The sequence below is a fragment of the Nyctibius grandis genome, chromosome 15, assembly GCF_013368605.1.
Source record: "Nyctibius grandis isolate bNycGra1 chromosome 15, bNycGra1.pri, whole genome shotgun sequence".
NCBI classification, from domain to species: Eukaryota; Metazoa; Chordata; class Aves; order Nyctibiiformes; family Nyctibiidae; genus Nyctibius; species Nyctibius grandis.
Window position 1 is genome coordinate 394,599 of NC_090672.1, and position 15,537 is coordinate 410,135.

Here is a 15,537-nt window from a genome sequence, read left to right on the forward strand (position 1 = left end):
TTCACGAGAGAGCTTCCCACAGTGCATCTTGCTTCTATTCCTCTTGTTTGCGAACTGAATATGCAGGGCATGTCCAGGGCATTTCATGGTGGTCAGGATGCTCCTAAAGAAGAGGACAGGCCTGACTCTAGACCACCTCAATGATTCCTAAGCATTTATATTCGTTAGAGCAGATACTGTAGCCTTGTCATCTCTTCTTCCAGCTCTATAAACACTAGGTCACACAATTTTGTTTATTGAATGTTTAACTACTTCATGCTAAATGGAAAAGCCATTGAAAGGAAGAAAGGCATTATCTGTAAATCATATAGTTTCAGTATCAGTAACAAGCAAGTTGTGACCATTTGGGTCTCAACTTGTAAGTATTATACTTTACATACATACGTTATATTATATAAGACAAATAGTTCTGGATCAGACAACAGGTCTGCCTGGTTTACTATTCTGTTTCCAGCAATATCTAATAGCAGAAGTCTAGGTAAAAGGACAGGTGCAGAGAGATAATTCTGCAGAACATCCTCTTGATTTCCAGCAAATGATAGCTGAGGTCTTCCCTAGTTAGAGGTAGTATCTTGTATTTAATAGCTTGTTTCCATTATTTAGGGCAGTTATTTTTTGAGCCCATGAAAACTTTTGGCATCCATAAAATTCTGTAGCAAGAGTTTCCAGTGCAGGCGGTGTATTTTGAAACCTGTCCCTTGCCTGTTTCATCTAAGGCAGTGCTGGCCCACAATCATAGGCACAACCCGCCCACAGTGACCTTTATACTGTTATACTTGCACTGATGTCCAAACCTGAACCATTGAACTGAAAGTCACCTGCATGTGGAGATGTGGGCATGAACCTACATGAATCACCTACTTTAAGGGACTTCTCCAAGATCACATGGAGGGGCACTGGAAAAGCAGGAAAACTTCCCAAGAGGTCTCTGATGAAAGCACCTAAACTTTCTTTCAAACCTCCTTCTCTCTGGCTTAATGTCAGTCTTAGTGCTGTGATCTGGACTTGCCAGATCATCTACAACAGCTTGCTGGGTCCCAGAGCATCTGATCTTTTCTTTTGATCCCATGGAGAACTGGGCTTCTGGCCAGCTAAGAAGAGCAATCCGGCTAGGCAGTCCTCCAGCCAAACTCCCCCTGGGTGTGCTAGTTTGGACATTGATATTTCACTGACACTAAACTTCCCTCTTCAGCATGAATTGCTCATTACTTGAATTCCATCAGGGATTTCGTATGTCATGAAAGAGCAGAGATTCTGCCCGAACACACCAAGCAGGACTGACTGCTTTCTGTGGATAAAGTTGTTGATCTGTGTATATGTGTGTGCCTGTATCTGCAGGACATAGATGTCTCAGTGTTTTCGTCTGAATGGTGTCTCTGTTCTGCAACCATCTGTGTATAAAGCTGCTATTCTCTCGTGAACAATGACTCATACAGGAAAGTCTCTAAGAATTAGGCAAGAACTATGTTCATCCTGAGTAGTACTAAAGATGAGGATTCAAACCCATAAACTCTTGGAAACTCAGCATTAGTTTTCCCTTGACAGCTTTAGTCTTTAAAAATCTGCTGTTGCTGACACACACAAACAACAGGTTGGCAGTAAACTGTCTCTGCAAATGGGCGCTGCAAGCCCACTGCTTGCTTCTGACAAAGACCCAGCACAGCACTGCTCACTGTGGCCAACCTTTTCCTCACTCCATTTTCCAACGAGGATCCACCTAGTGACTCTTCCACCTCCCACATTCTTCTCAGCCCCCACAGATGACTCTCTCCAGCCCTTTCCCTTATATTTCCGGGCTACTCTGCATCTCTGCCAACTGCAGTGGGAGAGTGGGAAAAAGTAGGGTCACTGTTCCTGGTACCCTGCAAGCTACACCTGGACTTGGAGCTGCCCCAAAGACTGTGAAGTTGGCCGTAGGGACTATCTGGGGCAGTGATCCATATTGGTATAAAAAAATCATGACTATCGTCACTTCATATACCTAGCAAGGTTTGGGTACTTAAGAAACAGGAGAAAGAAAGGAAATATCCAGAAGATTTTTTCAGAAAGTCTCCTGTGGCCAGAATGAGTGCAGAAAGAAGAGTTTCCGAAAATCAAGTGAGCTCTTCTGGATCATGGGGAAGGTTCTGCTTTGTGGCACCTTGTCCAACACTGTGGAAAGAAAAGATTACAGGGTTTTCATGTTCTCTACTGCCCCAGAGAGGTAACAATCTCTGGGAATGCAGATTAAGATGATCAAGAAAGTTTAAAACAAATGGTGACATATCCTAATAATGTAACCATAAGACAAGTCCAGATATGTAGACCATACCCAGCAAACATGCACACAATAAATACAATTTTTCAATTGGATTAGAATTTTAATTAGAACTTTTATTCTCAGATTTTAAAATTTCTCTAGGATCTTAGAATCCTAGAATCATAGAATGTCCTGAGTTGGAAGGGACCCACAAGGATCATCAAGTCCAACTCCTGTCCCAGCATAGGACAGCCCCAGAGTTCACACCATGTGTCTGAAGGCATTGTCTAAATGCTTCTTGAATGCTGTCAGGCTTGGTGCCATGACTGCTTCCCTGGGGAGCCGGTTCCAGGGCTCCACCACCCTCTGTGTGAAGAACCTTTTCCTAATATCCAACCTAAACCTCCCCTGGCATATCTTTCTGCCATTCCCTCGAGTTCTGTCACTGATCATCAGGGTGAAGAGGTCAGCACCTACTCCTCCACTTCCCTTTGTGAGGAAGTTGTAGACCGCAATGAGGTCTCCCCTCAGTCGTCTGTTAGGTGATAAGCAAGGGTCAGAGGTGCTAATACATGAAGGGAAACATGCTCCTGTGAGTGGACCTGGGTGGCTGGAGATGGACAGAATGTTAAAATCAACAAATAAAATCAGAATTACAGAATCACAGAGTAGTTGAGGTTGGAAGGGAACCCTGGAGGTGATCTGGTCCAAACCCCCTGCACCTAGAGCAGGTTGCCCAGGGCCATGTTCAGACAGCTTTTGAATATCTCCAAGGGCAGAGATTTCAAATCTATGCTGTAAAAATGTCACGGGAAAAAGAGGTTGGGCCTTTATCCCTGGAATCCTCACTTTGATGACTCACAGGGTGAAGGAGGTAATTTGATGGCTCACTTGGATGGTGCCTGAGACGGAGGCCTCATTCTCATGCTATCCTTTCCCAACCACCATCCTTCCTGCTAGCTGCATGGTCATGACCTTCCTATGGCGGATACCAGTTCTGTGTTCCTCAGCCTTTTCAGTGAATTGATCCGTCTTCAAACAGCAGAATGCAACTTTCTTCCTGCTGGATTAGTGAATTCAACTGAATCAGTGAAAAATGTAGATTGGAAGGGATATCAGAGCTCCTTAGTCCAATCTCCTACCCAAAGCAGGGCTAACTTCAAAGCTACATGAAGTTGCTCAGGGTCTTGTCCACATGTATCCTGGAAATCCCTGAGGATGGAGATTCCACAACCTCTCTAGGCAGCTGTCCCAGGGCTGGACCACTCTCATGGTAAATAATATATTCCTTTTGTTGAAAAAGAATTTCCCTGGTTTGTAACATAAAACCATTGCCTCTTGTCCTTTCACTGTGCACTTGAAGGAAAAGCTTGGATGCATCTTAATTCACAACCCCCTTTTCAGCCACTAGCCTTGTCTTCTCTAGGCCAAATGAACCTAATTCCCTTTGTATCTCTTCATAAGGCACGTGCGCCCGCTGGCCGATATGAGGGGCTTTTGTTGGATCCTCTCCCATATGTCAACATCTCCCATATAATGGGGGGTGTGTCCCAAAACTGAACACAGTATCGCAGATGCCGCCTCACCAGTGTTAAGTAGAGGGGAATAACCACATCCCTGCCGCCTACTTACTGGCTGCTTACGAATGCAATCCCATGATCGGTTAGCGTTATTACTGCAGGGGCACACTGCTGACACAGGTCCAACTTGTTTTCCACTAGAATCCCAAGGTCTTTTCTGCAGGGCTGCACCCTAGCAGTCAATCCCCAGTCTGCACTGATGCATAGAGTTGGTTTGTCCCAGGTTGAAAATATAAAGAGGATTTATTATTTCACAAAATTAGAACAAACATATGAAGTGAATTAGACCAAATTTGTCACGTGATTAAAAAGAGTCAAACCCTGAGTCCTCATGTGCTTAGTCTGTCTGCTAATACAAGTAAGGAGCAATAGTGGTACATGGGAGCCCAGTTTCATACCTGAGAAATCTCAGTTTTCTGCAAAATGTTTTTAGAGCTCTACAAGGTCTGATGTTGGTCACAGACATAAGCAAAGGGGCTGTAACTCTCAGCACAATTTACCTTCTCCCTAGCAAAAGGCCCTGCAGGCTTGAAAGAGAATCTCGTAGGCCACTGGAATGAATCCCACTTCCACCCGTTCCCCCAGGACTTCAAAGGAGGAGCAGGCACCATGCCTAGAAGGGATGAGGTTTGTGTGTGCATGGTGTGTTTTTAAATCAGTATTTTAATTCTCCTTCTGACTTCACAGATAGGCAGACTAGTAAGAGTTATTCCTAGTATACATTGAGGTATGACACAGCTCCAGCTCTCTTAATAAGCTTATTTGTTACTGTTCTAAAATAAAGAGTCTGTCCTTTTTTATTTCCTAAGTATATCTCATGCTACCCCTGGTTCAACTAAATGAAAAATAGTACATTTCTTGTTCTTAAAGAGCAAGATACCCAGGTGTCTGGCTGCAGGATCTGCCTAGTCTCACACCAGCACCGGACAGCAGCAGCGAGCACACCTGTGGGAGGTGTGCCCAGGTAGGGGAACCCCTCCGCTTAGTGATGGAGCTCCAGGAGGAGGTGAGCACGATGAGGAGTATCAGGGAGTGCAAGAGAGACTACGGGAATCGCACCCCACCTTCCCTGGGACAGGCCCAACAGGCAGATAAGGGGGGATTCCCTGTCCTCTGTCCGCCTGGCTGAACATAGTGACTTAAGGGATAAGGGGCAATGGCAGCATATTCCTTCCCGGCGCAACAGGCACAGCAGGCACGTCTCCTCCGTGACTGCTCCACCATCCCAGGTGCTCCTGCATAATAGTTATGAGGCTCTGCAAGGGGACCAAAACAGTAAGGAGGGTGATGGTTTGGCTAGCTCAGAGGTGTCAACAAGGTTAAGTCGACCTAAGCCCTGCATTAAAACAGAGGCCATAAAGAAAAAAAACGGGTCATTGTCATGAGAGACTCCCTTCTGAAGGGAACTGAAGGCCCAATATACAGACCAGACCTAATTCTTCGGGAAGCCTGCTGCCTCCCTGGGGCCCAGGTTAAAGATGTGAAGAGAAAGCTTCCTACCATGGTAAGGCCCTCAGATTATTATCCGTTATTGATTTTTCAGGTTGGCAGAGAGGAAGTTGCTACACAAAGACAAAGGGGAATTAAGGGAGAAAGGGAGTAAAGCCTTTGACACCGTTTCCCACAGCATTCTCCTGGCAAAACTGACTGGTCATGGCTTGGATGGGCGTACTCTTCACTGGGTAAAAAACTGGCTGGATGGCCACGCCCAAAGAGCTGTGGTGAATGGAGTTAAATCCAGTTGGCGGCCAGTCACAAGTGGTGTTCCCCAGGGCTCAGTATTGGGGCCAGTTCTCTTTAATATCTTTATCAATGAACTGGACGAGGGGATGGAGTGCACCCTCAGTAAGTTTGCAGATGACACAAGTTGGGCGGGAGTGTTGATGTGCTGGAGGGTAGGAAGGCTCTGCGGAGGGATCTGGACAGGTTGGATCAATGGGCCGAGGCCACTGTATGAGGTTCAACAAGGCTCAGTGCCGGGTCCTGCACTTGGGGCACAACAACCCCATGCAACGCTACAGGCTTAGGGAAGGGAGAGGATAGAGAGCTGCCTGGTGGAAAAGGACGTGGGGGTGTTGGTTGATGGCCAGCTGAATATGAGCCAGCAGTGTGCCCAGGTGGCCAAGAAGGCCAACAGCATCCTGGCTTGTATCAGCACTAGTCTGGCCAGCAGGACTAGGGCAGGGATCTTCCCCCTGTACTCAGCACTGGTGAGGCTGCACCTCGAATCCTGTGTTCAGTTTGGGGCCCCTCACTACAAGCAAGACACTGAGGTGCTGGAGTGAGTCCAGAGAAGGGCAACGAAGCTGGTGAAGGGTCTGGAGCACAAGTGTGATGAAGAGCAGCTGAGGGACCTGGGGGTGTTTAGTCTGGAGAAAAGGAGGCTGGGGGGAGACCTTTTTGCTCTCTACAACTACCTGAAAGGAGATTGTAGCGAGGTGAGTGTTGGTCTCTTCTCCCAGGTAACAAATGATAGGATGAGAGGAAATGGCCTCAAGTTGTGCAGGGGAGGTTTAGATTGGAGATCAGGAACAATTTCTTCACTGAAAGGGTTATCAAACATTGGAACAGGCTGCCCAGGGCAGTGGTGGAATCCCCATCCCTGGAGGGATTTAAAAGACAAGTAGATGTGGTGCTGAGGGACATGGTTTAGTGGTGGACTTCGCACTGCCAGGTTAACGGTTGGACTTGATGATCTTAAAGGTCCTTTCTGACCAAAATGATTCTATGATTCTATGAAATCAAATTTGTTTTGAAAACCAGGCAGTTATCCTATTTCAATTTCCTTCCAGCTTTCTGAGCTTTATTTTGGGGGGGGATTCTCAGTCCCTCTCCGGTTTTCCAGAAACCATCTTCTTCTCTCCAGAAGGCTGATATGCATCTGCATAGCTTATAAATTTAGTGGCAAGAACTAAGCAGAGAGATACAGCAATACAAAAACCTCCGAGCAGGGCATAGTCTAGAGTTGCTCACTGGAACTGCTCAGCATAGACCTGTGTTCAAGTTCTTGCCAGTCTCTGGAGGTTCAGTTCCTCATTCCTGTCTTCTCAGTCTCTCTCTGTGTGGAGATACTTAGCTGAACAGTGAGTAATTTTTGAAGAGCAGATGACATGGATGTTTGCTGTAATTTTCACATTTACAGCTAAGTTGAAGGCATGGCCTGTTTTTTTTTTTCATCAGGTTCAGAGCAATTCAAACCTTTGGCCTGAGCATTGTTCAAACCATCATCTTGGACAGTGCATTCTGCCCCTGCACAGAGGTGGCAAGTAGTATAGATTTGGACTGAGTTTTTAAACCTTCACCCTGTCTCTTCTGCCTCTCTCCCAGAGCTGTTTCGAGTGAACAAGGTGATATGTTCTCTGGTCAAAAAAGGAAGCCAGTGATGCTAATGTATGGCCTAAACACCTAACAGGCTGCTTTACTGAAATACTCCTGCGGAGAGACAGGCGATCACACAAAATGATCCTTCCTACTGCTGGCCAGCATGCCAAGAATAAGCCAGTGCTGGGTCATGGGTAATGCACATGTGCCTAGTCATTCCATTACCTCCCCTGGCATACTGGCACAAGCAAAGGACTCAGAGGGCTGTACAGATCTCATGACAACTACAAAGCACATCCAGAAGCTTCTGGGAGTGCAAAGAAATTTTCAGACAAAGGCACTTTTTTGAGCTTTATAAATATGTTTGCAGCCATCATCATGTTAAAGACAAAATAGCCTTAAAACCCACTCTTGCTCCCATGCAGGAGCTGTTTCTCATTCTTTCAATTTTTCTTCCTTTATGTACAAACACGAGTATTGAGAACAGGTTTGTACTCAACAGAAGGATGAACTCTGCTAAGCTACTGATTTGTTTGCTAGCATTGTGCTTATCACAGGGCGGAGGGCTCGGCTCTGGCCCCGCTCCGGGATGATTTGTTGGCTTGGGCAGACGTGGTCCTAATGTTCACAGCTGTGCAATGAAAACTGTGTTATGTCATGTGAGAGTGTGGGCAGGACCTGCCAGCTTGGGAGAGGGTTGAACATGATGATAGTTCAAGTCATAGACTGATGTGTTTGTGACCAGGCTGTCCATAGCCATCACTGACAACAGAAAATGCTATGCTGAAGAACACTCAAGTTAGAGCCAACGATGGCAGATAGCCACGGAGCAGGGGAAAAGAAACAGTGAGTTGATTTTCGTCAGCTTGACAGGCAGCGATAGCAGATCACCATCTGACGGGGCATTAGGGGGCAAAACATCAGAGGGCTGTGAGTGGCACCAAGGACCCTGAATGCGAACGGGGGATGACCAGTCAGGAGGCACATGGGTTACAGCCAGCAGTGATGACAGGGTATAAAACACAGGAGAAGGAGGACAGAAACCCAAACGGAACACCAAGTATGACAGTTGATGCAGATGAATACACAGGCGGAGAAAGGAATGACATGGAAGGAAGGAGCATCAAGGGGACGTGAACAGCAGGCCAGAGCACTGACTGCAAGCAGGAGGAGGCAGGAAGCTTGACAGCAGTGACCAGAGCGGTGATGGCACTGGTGCCTGAAGACAAAAATAACACCGAGGAAAACGGCCAGAGCTGCTGGCTGCCACTTGGACACGACCACCCGGCTGAACACGACCACTCGGCAAAGCCCAGCTCCTGCAGACAGCGAACACCCGGACATTTTAAATGAAAAGTCTGAAGCCATTAACGTGCTCCAGAACATTTTCGCTGTTCAGAAACGGTCTCTTTCCTCACTGAGCACCTCAGCAGAGACCTGCGCTGGGCAACGCGCCCAGAGCACCCCCTCCCTCTGCGAGCGAGGCCGTTGCTCGCCAGGGAGGGCTCCGAAACACGGGGGCCGGGAGCGGTACGTGGGGGCGAGAGCCCGGACCCCGCGCCTTGGAGGGGGAAGCCTGGAGCTGGCGGAGAGCGCCAGAGCGGGGCCGCCCAGCGGGCTCCCGGGACGGGCGGAGGGCTCGGGCCTGGCCCCGCTCCCGGCCCCGCCTCCGGAGGCGGCTGCTGCGGCGGGCTGGGGGCCCCAAGCCCCGGGCGCGCGCTCGGGCCGACCCCGCCCCGCTCCGCCCCCGCGCACCCCCCGCGCCACGGGCCCCGCCCCGCCCCGCCCCGCCCCGCCCCGCCAAGACCGCACCGCGCGGCGTAGGGGCGCCCCCTGCTGCCGCGGCCAGGCGTAGGCACGCCTCGCTCTAATACGGCTGCGCGGCCTGGCGGCGGCCCCGCCCCGAGCGCAGCCCGCCGGAGCCCGCCCCCGCCTTGGCGGCACCGCGGGAAGGGGGGGCCGGGGGGCGGCGGGCGAGGCCGCGCCGGGGCCTGCGGGGAGCAGCAGACACCGCCCCCCAGCATGGAGCAGACCCACCCCACACACACAGCACGGAGCAGATCCACCCCCCCACCAGCATGGAGCAGACCCACCCCACCACCACAGGATGGAGCAGATCAATCTCGTAACGAATTGATAGTCCTTACTCTCACCAGAATGTCACCCAGGTTTATTTTTATTTCTCACAGCTTCTACTTAGGGCTGGCTAAATATGACCAGGTCAAAGATCAGTTACATGCACACCTGGTTACTTGAAGCAAGTAGTGAATATCTCTGCTGGATGCACAGAAGTCTATATGGTAATGGAGCCAGCCACAGCTCTGGTCAGGGATGTCACTCCTCTGGTTTCTAAACATTAAAAAAGGAAGATAATGTAGAGGTTACCGGAGCAATTGAATTATTTGTGGGGTTGCTTCAGGTCTGTGGCTAGTGCAAATGTTCTGCCATATTAGTGGCAAGGAACCAATACCTCCCAGTTCTGCTGAAAGATTCTTGGAGTCAGTCATACCTGGTCTGTCTCGTGGGAGGCACCAAAAGGGCTTTCAAAACCCACTGATTTTGAATAAGTGCCAATTTCTGGCCTTCCTTTATGAGGACACTCCAGTGCAAGAGTGGGAGGAATACATCTGTGGCTGCCAGGTGTTTGGGCAGAGACCTTTGTGGCACTTGCTGCATAGGAAGGGTCCTTCTCTGCAGCCCTCCAACTCACCTGTCCTCCAATATCACGACTTTTGGCTCGCAACTTGTTAACCTGACATTCAGCAATATCAGCTCGCTCCTCAGCCTCTTCCAGCTCGTGCTGGGTCTTGCGACATCGTGAGAGATTAACGTTTGCCTGTTCTTCCTGAAAGTCACACAGAGCCGTCAGTGACATGGACACAAACTGACATTGCCCTGTTACCATTACCTGAACGCCCTACAGCTGCGCCACGGTAACATCACCTACTACAGTTAGCCTCACAGCTACCGCCCCGCATTGCCAGCACTCTGTGCATTTCTATCTAGTACTGTCAGCAGCACAAGCACTCAGCTGGGGCAGAGCAATCAGTCCTGCTCTGTTCCAGCTGGGAAAATTGGCTGGTGTGGCTCCTAAAGTGCAACAGCTCCAGGATAATTACAGCTGTGCCTGCTCTGTTGTGAGCCATAAGTCTTTATGAGATAAGGAATATTCAAAGGCAGTGGCCATAGCTGCCCTATCAAACTGAGTATTAAATTATTTTAATGAACTTGCGAGCCCAGACCTTTTGGAAATCTCCACCCAGAGCCCACAAAGATTTAAAGAGAGTCCTGCACTCACAGCTTCCTCAGCCTGTTTCTTGTATGCTTTCACTTTTAACTGCAGCTTGTCCACCAGGTCCTGGAGCCGGAGAATATTTTTCTTATCCTCTTCAGACTGTGGGAAGTGAAAATCAAGTCAGCCTCGGAAGATGGACCAAGGTGATGTAAGATGGCAGAAGATTTGAAATACCTGGTAAGTGAGCTCCTTCAGCCTTCGTTCATACTTGTGAGCACCTTTCAGTGACTCTGTTCCTCGTTTCTGCTCAGCACGGAGCTCATTTTCTAACTCGTTAATCTGAAACAGAGTATCATGGTGAAGACAGCAAGCTGCCAAGAATGGCTCTTGATCCTTCTGTAGGATCCTGGGAACCAGGGTTCTGTGGACTAAGGCTGCAGAGAAAGTGGCAGTGCAGAGCAGCTTCCTGCAGCTGCTTCTTGGGGCTAGGCTAGCTAAAAACTGCTCACCATGCTATATTAGTAGTGACATAGTGTGTGAATCCATAGTTATTTATAGAAGGAACTTAGCTGTGCATACCTGGGGCATTTATAACCAAAATTAGGCTTGTATCTGTCAGAGAAGAGGAAATTGAAACAGGGAATAGAGGGTTCTGTCAATGTTCACCAGGTTAATGGGGAAAACCTGTTTCATTTGTGATCTTCGAGTCCAGCTCATGCTCATGAATAGCCCTTAGCAACCTCCCATAGCTCCATGCCTCTTCTGCAGTGTATATAAGTCAAATCTGGACACCAATGTTTTTATTTCTGTGTGGATATTTCCTTTCAAAGCCCAGAGCACCTAATTGCCAGTCAGTTGCATTTTGGAACAGCAACAGCTGAGGAGTGCAGTAAGTGGGTCAGGCAAATGGTCCATCTAGCCCAATGCTCTGCCTCTGGGAGTGGCGCAGCATATACTATTTAGGGACAGCATGGAAACCTGGCTGCTACCTACTGCCCTCACACTTGTCCAGCAATTAGATTAGAGGTGTAAGATGGCTTATCTGCACCTGTTCCCGTACGTATGTCCGTAAACTTGCTGATTTCTAATCCCTTTTTGAACCTTCTACCAGCTGCCTCTACAGCCTCCTGTGGCAGCAGGTTTGAGAATTTCACTGCCCACTCTGTAAAGTATTTCCTTTTATTTCTTTTAAACTGATCTCCAGGTGGAGATGTCCTGATCTGCATCATGTGTCCTGACTTCTCATATTGTGCATTTTAATGAATTACCATTCAGAATACATCTTGGTCACTGCAGTCATGATTCTGCACAGTCTGATCACATCACTCTCGGCTCTCTCCTCTCCAAACGAAGAGTCCTAGCCTTGTTTGTCTCTCCTCATAAGGCTCCACCCACTGAGCTGTCGTTCCCTGGGCGCTTCTCTAACTGTCAAGTCCTTCTTGAGTTGCAGAGACTGGAACTGCACGTGGTGCATTTAATATAGTGGCAAGTGATGCTCTCTGTCTTGTTCTCAGTGCCTTTTCTAATGAAGCTCAAATTTTTTTCTTTTGGGTGTTTGCTTCTACTGCACATTGAACAAACAGTTTCTGAGTCCTGACATGGATGAGACTGAGATCTCCTGGCTGAGCTGTAATTGGCAGTTCTAAATTCATCCCCAAGTAAGTGTGTTTTAAATTATTTTTCCCTAGATAAGTTACCATATATGTCTACTCTGATGTTAATCGGCCACCATTTTTGTCCACTCAGTTTTTGTGAGGTCATTCTCAAGTTCCTCGCCTACAGTGCAACGTTCAACTACTCAATGTAGGTCTCATCAAACCTGCTGGAGATACCTGGGGTTGTCCCTGTTGTAACCTTCCCAAGAGGTTCTAGCAACCAAGGGCCCACTCAGGAACTTGACCGTAGCCGACCCTAGTCTTCACCATACCCTCGCCTCTAGTTTCTGGAGTTGCTTCTTTCCTCCCTTCAGTGCCAGCTGCTCAGCTTCATCCAGACGGAGCTGCAGGTCCTTCACCGTCTGTTCCAGATTCCTCTTCATCCTCTCCAGGTGGGCGCTGGTGTCCTGCTCCTTCTTCAGCTCTTCTGCCATCATGGCTGCCTGGTTGTAGTGCACAGTTATGTTACGAATATGCCTCCCTGTCCCTGGCCGTTCTGCACTCTCCCTAGCAGCAATGCCCAGCTTCACATTGGTGTATGGCGCTCTGCATTCTCAGTCAGTGCCCATGGCTGTGCTAGGGATCTGTCATATAAAGAGGATCACCATTGCTCAGTATCTGTATTTCTAAAACTACTCTGCCTTGGAGAACAAGGAGGGTTGATGACAAGAAAAAAAATAATTAAGGCATGCAAATGACACAGTACCAAAGTGTCATTTTTTTAAGAGTCAGTGGAATTTAGGAGCATCTTGAATATCACCAGCTAGCACTCTGCATTTCTGGGCTCCCAAATGATTTTGTGTATCTGGCCATTTGGTGCCTAAATTTGCCGAAGAGTCAGACTCCTAAGCAGTTTTTGCCAATGAAATGACCCCGAGTATCTCCAACTACAATGTAAAGCTCGTGCCTGCTGAGATCTTCAGAACCCGGGATGGATAGCTGTCACCAATGTGACAGGGCAGAGAGGGCAGAGGGGACCCTGCAGCACTGCCGCTGGCAGGCACCCAGAACGAGGCACAGCACATCAGGCCCAGGTGCACCATGACTTGATGCACTAGCGTGACCATTTTCTGTTTCATTTTCATACACCTTTCCTAGACAGTCCTAAGATTTGTTTCTTCTGATGCTGTGGAACTATAGACTTGTTTCAATGAAACATTTCTATTCTCTCTTTTTATTTCTTACGTGTCTAGCATTTGTATAGAAGTATGTATGATTTTAGTCTTAATTTCTGCTTTTCTGTGCTGTGTCTAAACAGGACTTGGTTCAGACTACTCTTTTCCTACTACAGTTTTGCCACCATCTGTTCTATCCTGTCTATTACATTTATCCTGGAAACAAAAGTGAATGTGGGTATGGGGAAGGGGAGACAGGATGCCTCTTCACCACAGATGGCTAGTAGAGCATGAGTGGAAGACCTAGACTGAAGGGGTCTGTGGCAAGCAGTAGAGCAGAGGCTGTGTGAGGCCCATGTTGAAGGGATTGTGTGTCACCGATATTTTCTGTTCCTATGTTGAAGAATTGGTTCTCCTCCACCTGATTGCTGCTTTTCTAAAGTGTAAAAGTGACTGCAGTATTATAAAATGGAAGAGAGACAAGCAAGAGGACTCACATCTGTGATCGCTTTCTTTGCTTTCTCCTCTGCATTTCTGGCTTCCTGAATGCTGTCTTCAACTTCATTCTGTAAATGAGTAATGTCCACTTCCAGTCTCTTCTTGGTGTTGAGAAGGCTTGTGTTCTGTTGGGACAGTCCGAAGACAGGTCATTCCCACCCCATTTCATGCCACTCCCACATGCCTATTGTAAAGGAGATACAAAATACCTGCGAGTGGAGAAGCTGCACTCGCTCAGTGGCATCCGTCAGCTCCTGCTCAGAAGCTTTCTGGGCTCGCTCTGTCTGCTCCATAGCAGCTCGCATCTCCTCCATTTCTGTTGTCATCAGATTGTTCCTACGCTCTACCATAGCAAGCTGCTCCTTCAGGTCGTGATTCTCTCTCAAAGCATCATCCAAATGGAGCTGTGAATCCTTTGAAGGTGAATGCACTATGAGTCTCAGAGGCAAGCAGAGTGAGTGGCAAAGACCTGTAGGACAGTGGCCTTTGTGTTCCCTACCTTGAGTCGCCCTTGCACGGCTTTGAGGTGCTTCTGTGTCTCTGCTACCTGACAGTTGGCACGGCTTAGCTGTATTTCCATGTCATTCAGATCTCCCTCCATCTTCTTTTTCAGCCTCAAAGCATCATTTCTGCTTCTGATCTCGGCATCCAGCGTGGTCTGCATAGACTCTAATACCCTCTGGTGATTCCTCTTCAGCTGTTGAATTTCCTCATCTTTCTCTGCATTCCTTCTATCAACATCTGACTTCACCTGGTTCAGCTCCAGCTGAACACGAAAGATTTTTCCCTCTTCATGTTCTAAAGAGCCCTGGCAGGGTTGAAATAATATTTGTCCCTGTAATGTCCATTACTGGGAAATGCCCATGCAGAATTTTGACACTTTGCAGCCAGTAATGCAGATATATTTGCCTTGCTGTGGACCTTCAGAAAAGGCCTAGCATTGCAAAAGCTGACTGCTATTCACATACACAAGAGTCGTTATACCTCAGCTGGGTATTAATCACTAATTTAGGAGTAAGACTGCTTAGGAAAATGCCTCCAATACCACAAGGTCTGGGCACTGAGGGCTATGTTGACACTGCAGAGATAACAAAACATGTGGAAACATAAAATAGGACAGCCAAGCCTCATGCTCAGAAGCAGCTTGCCTTCTCTTGCATCTCTATGTTGAATTCTGCTTAGGGGCTCTGCACTTAGTCCCACCCCAGTGACTATGTGGGCATGTTCCCCTTCCATACAGCCTTTTCCCTCTGATACCTCGTATCATCTAGCTTCAGATGTCTAGGAGTAAGAAGCCTGAGGCTGGATCTTTACAACCAGCAGGTAGAAATAAGCATGTCCGGAGAATGAAACAGTTATTGTAGCCTTGGCATCCCTTTTAAGAATAGATGCTCCAGAGATGCCTGTTTTTCCTTTTTGAGTCTAGAATGAGTCTGGTGACTAATTCAGGATTAGACTGATGACATTTAGATGCATAAATTAGAGCAAATGGATTTGCATGGCCACTATAACTCTTGCTCCTACTACCTGTCCATCTAGTGAGATCTACAGATTAGAGATATGATGTCAGTTGTTTTTTACTTATTTTTCTACCTAAGGGGAGTTACAGAGAAAATAAGGTGAGGCTCTTCTTGATGGTGGACAGCAAAAAGACAAAAGGCAACAGTCAAAAGTTGATACAAGGCAAATCCTGACTGCATATAAGGATAAAAATGTTTTCCCATGAGAATGATGCTGCACTGGAAAAAGTTGTCCAGCAATACTATGAAATCTCCATCCTTGGAAATTAGAAGGAACAATTAGACAAGGCTTTGAGAACCTAATGTAACTTTGAAGTTAGCCCTGCTTTGAGCAGGAGGTTGGACTAAAGACCTCCAGAGATCCTTTCAGGTCG

At 47.7% G+C, this 15,537-nt stretch overlaps 1 protein-coding gene across 1 annotated transcript in view; it reads right to left on the reverse strand.

Annotated features, from left to right (window-relative positions):
• Window positions 1-9,007: 9,007 nt before the first annotated feature.
• Window positions 9,008-15,537, reverse strand: part of LOC137670614 (myosin-13) — a 34,401-nt gene continuing 27,871 nt past the window's right edge. The window contains exons 32-40 of the mRNA XM_068413543.1: window positions 14,143-14,451; window positions 13,853-14,056; window positions 13,643-13,768; window positions 12,303-12,473; window positions 10,610-10,714; window positions 10,439-10,534; window positions 9,851-9,985; window positions 9,650-9,654; window positions 9,008-9,131 (exon numbers count right to left, since the gene is read on the reverse strand). Coding sequence (XP_068269644.1) covers window positions 9,008-9,131; window positions 9,650-9,654; window positions 9,851-9,985; window positions 10,439-10,534; window positions 10,610-10,714; window positions 12,303-12,473; window positions 13,643-13,768; window positions 13,853-14,056; window positions 14,143-14,451 — 1,275 coding nt within the window. The remainder of the gene's footprint in view (window positions 9,132-9,649; window positions 9,655-9,850; window positions 9,986-10,438; window positions 10,535-10,609; window positions 10,715-12,302; window positions 12,474-13,642; window positions 13,769-13,852; window positions 14,057-14,142; window positions 14,452-15,537) is intronic.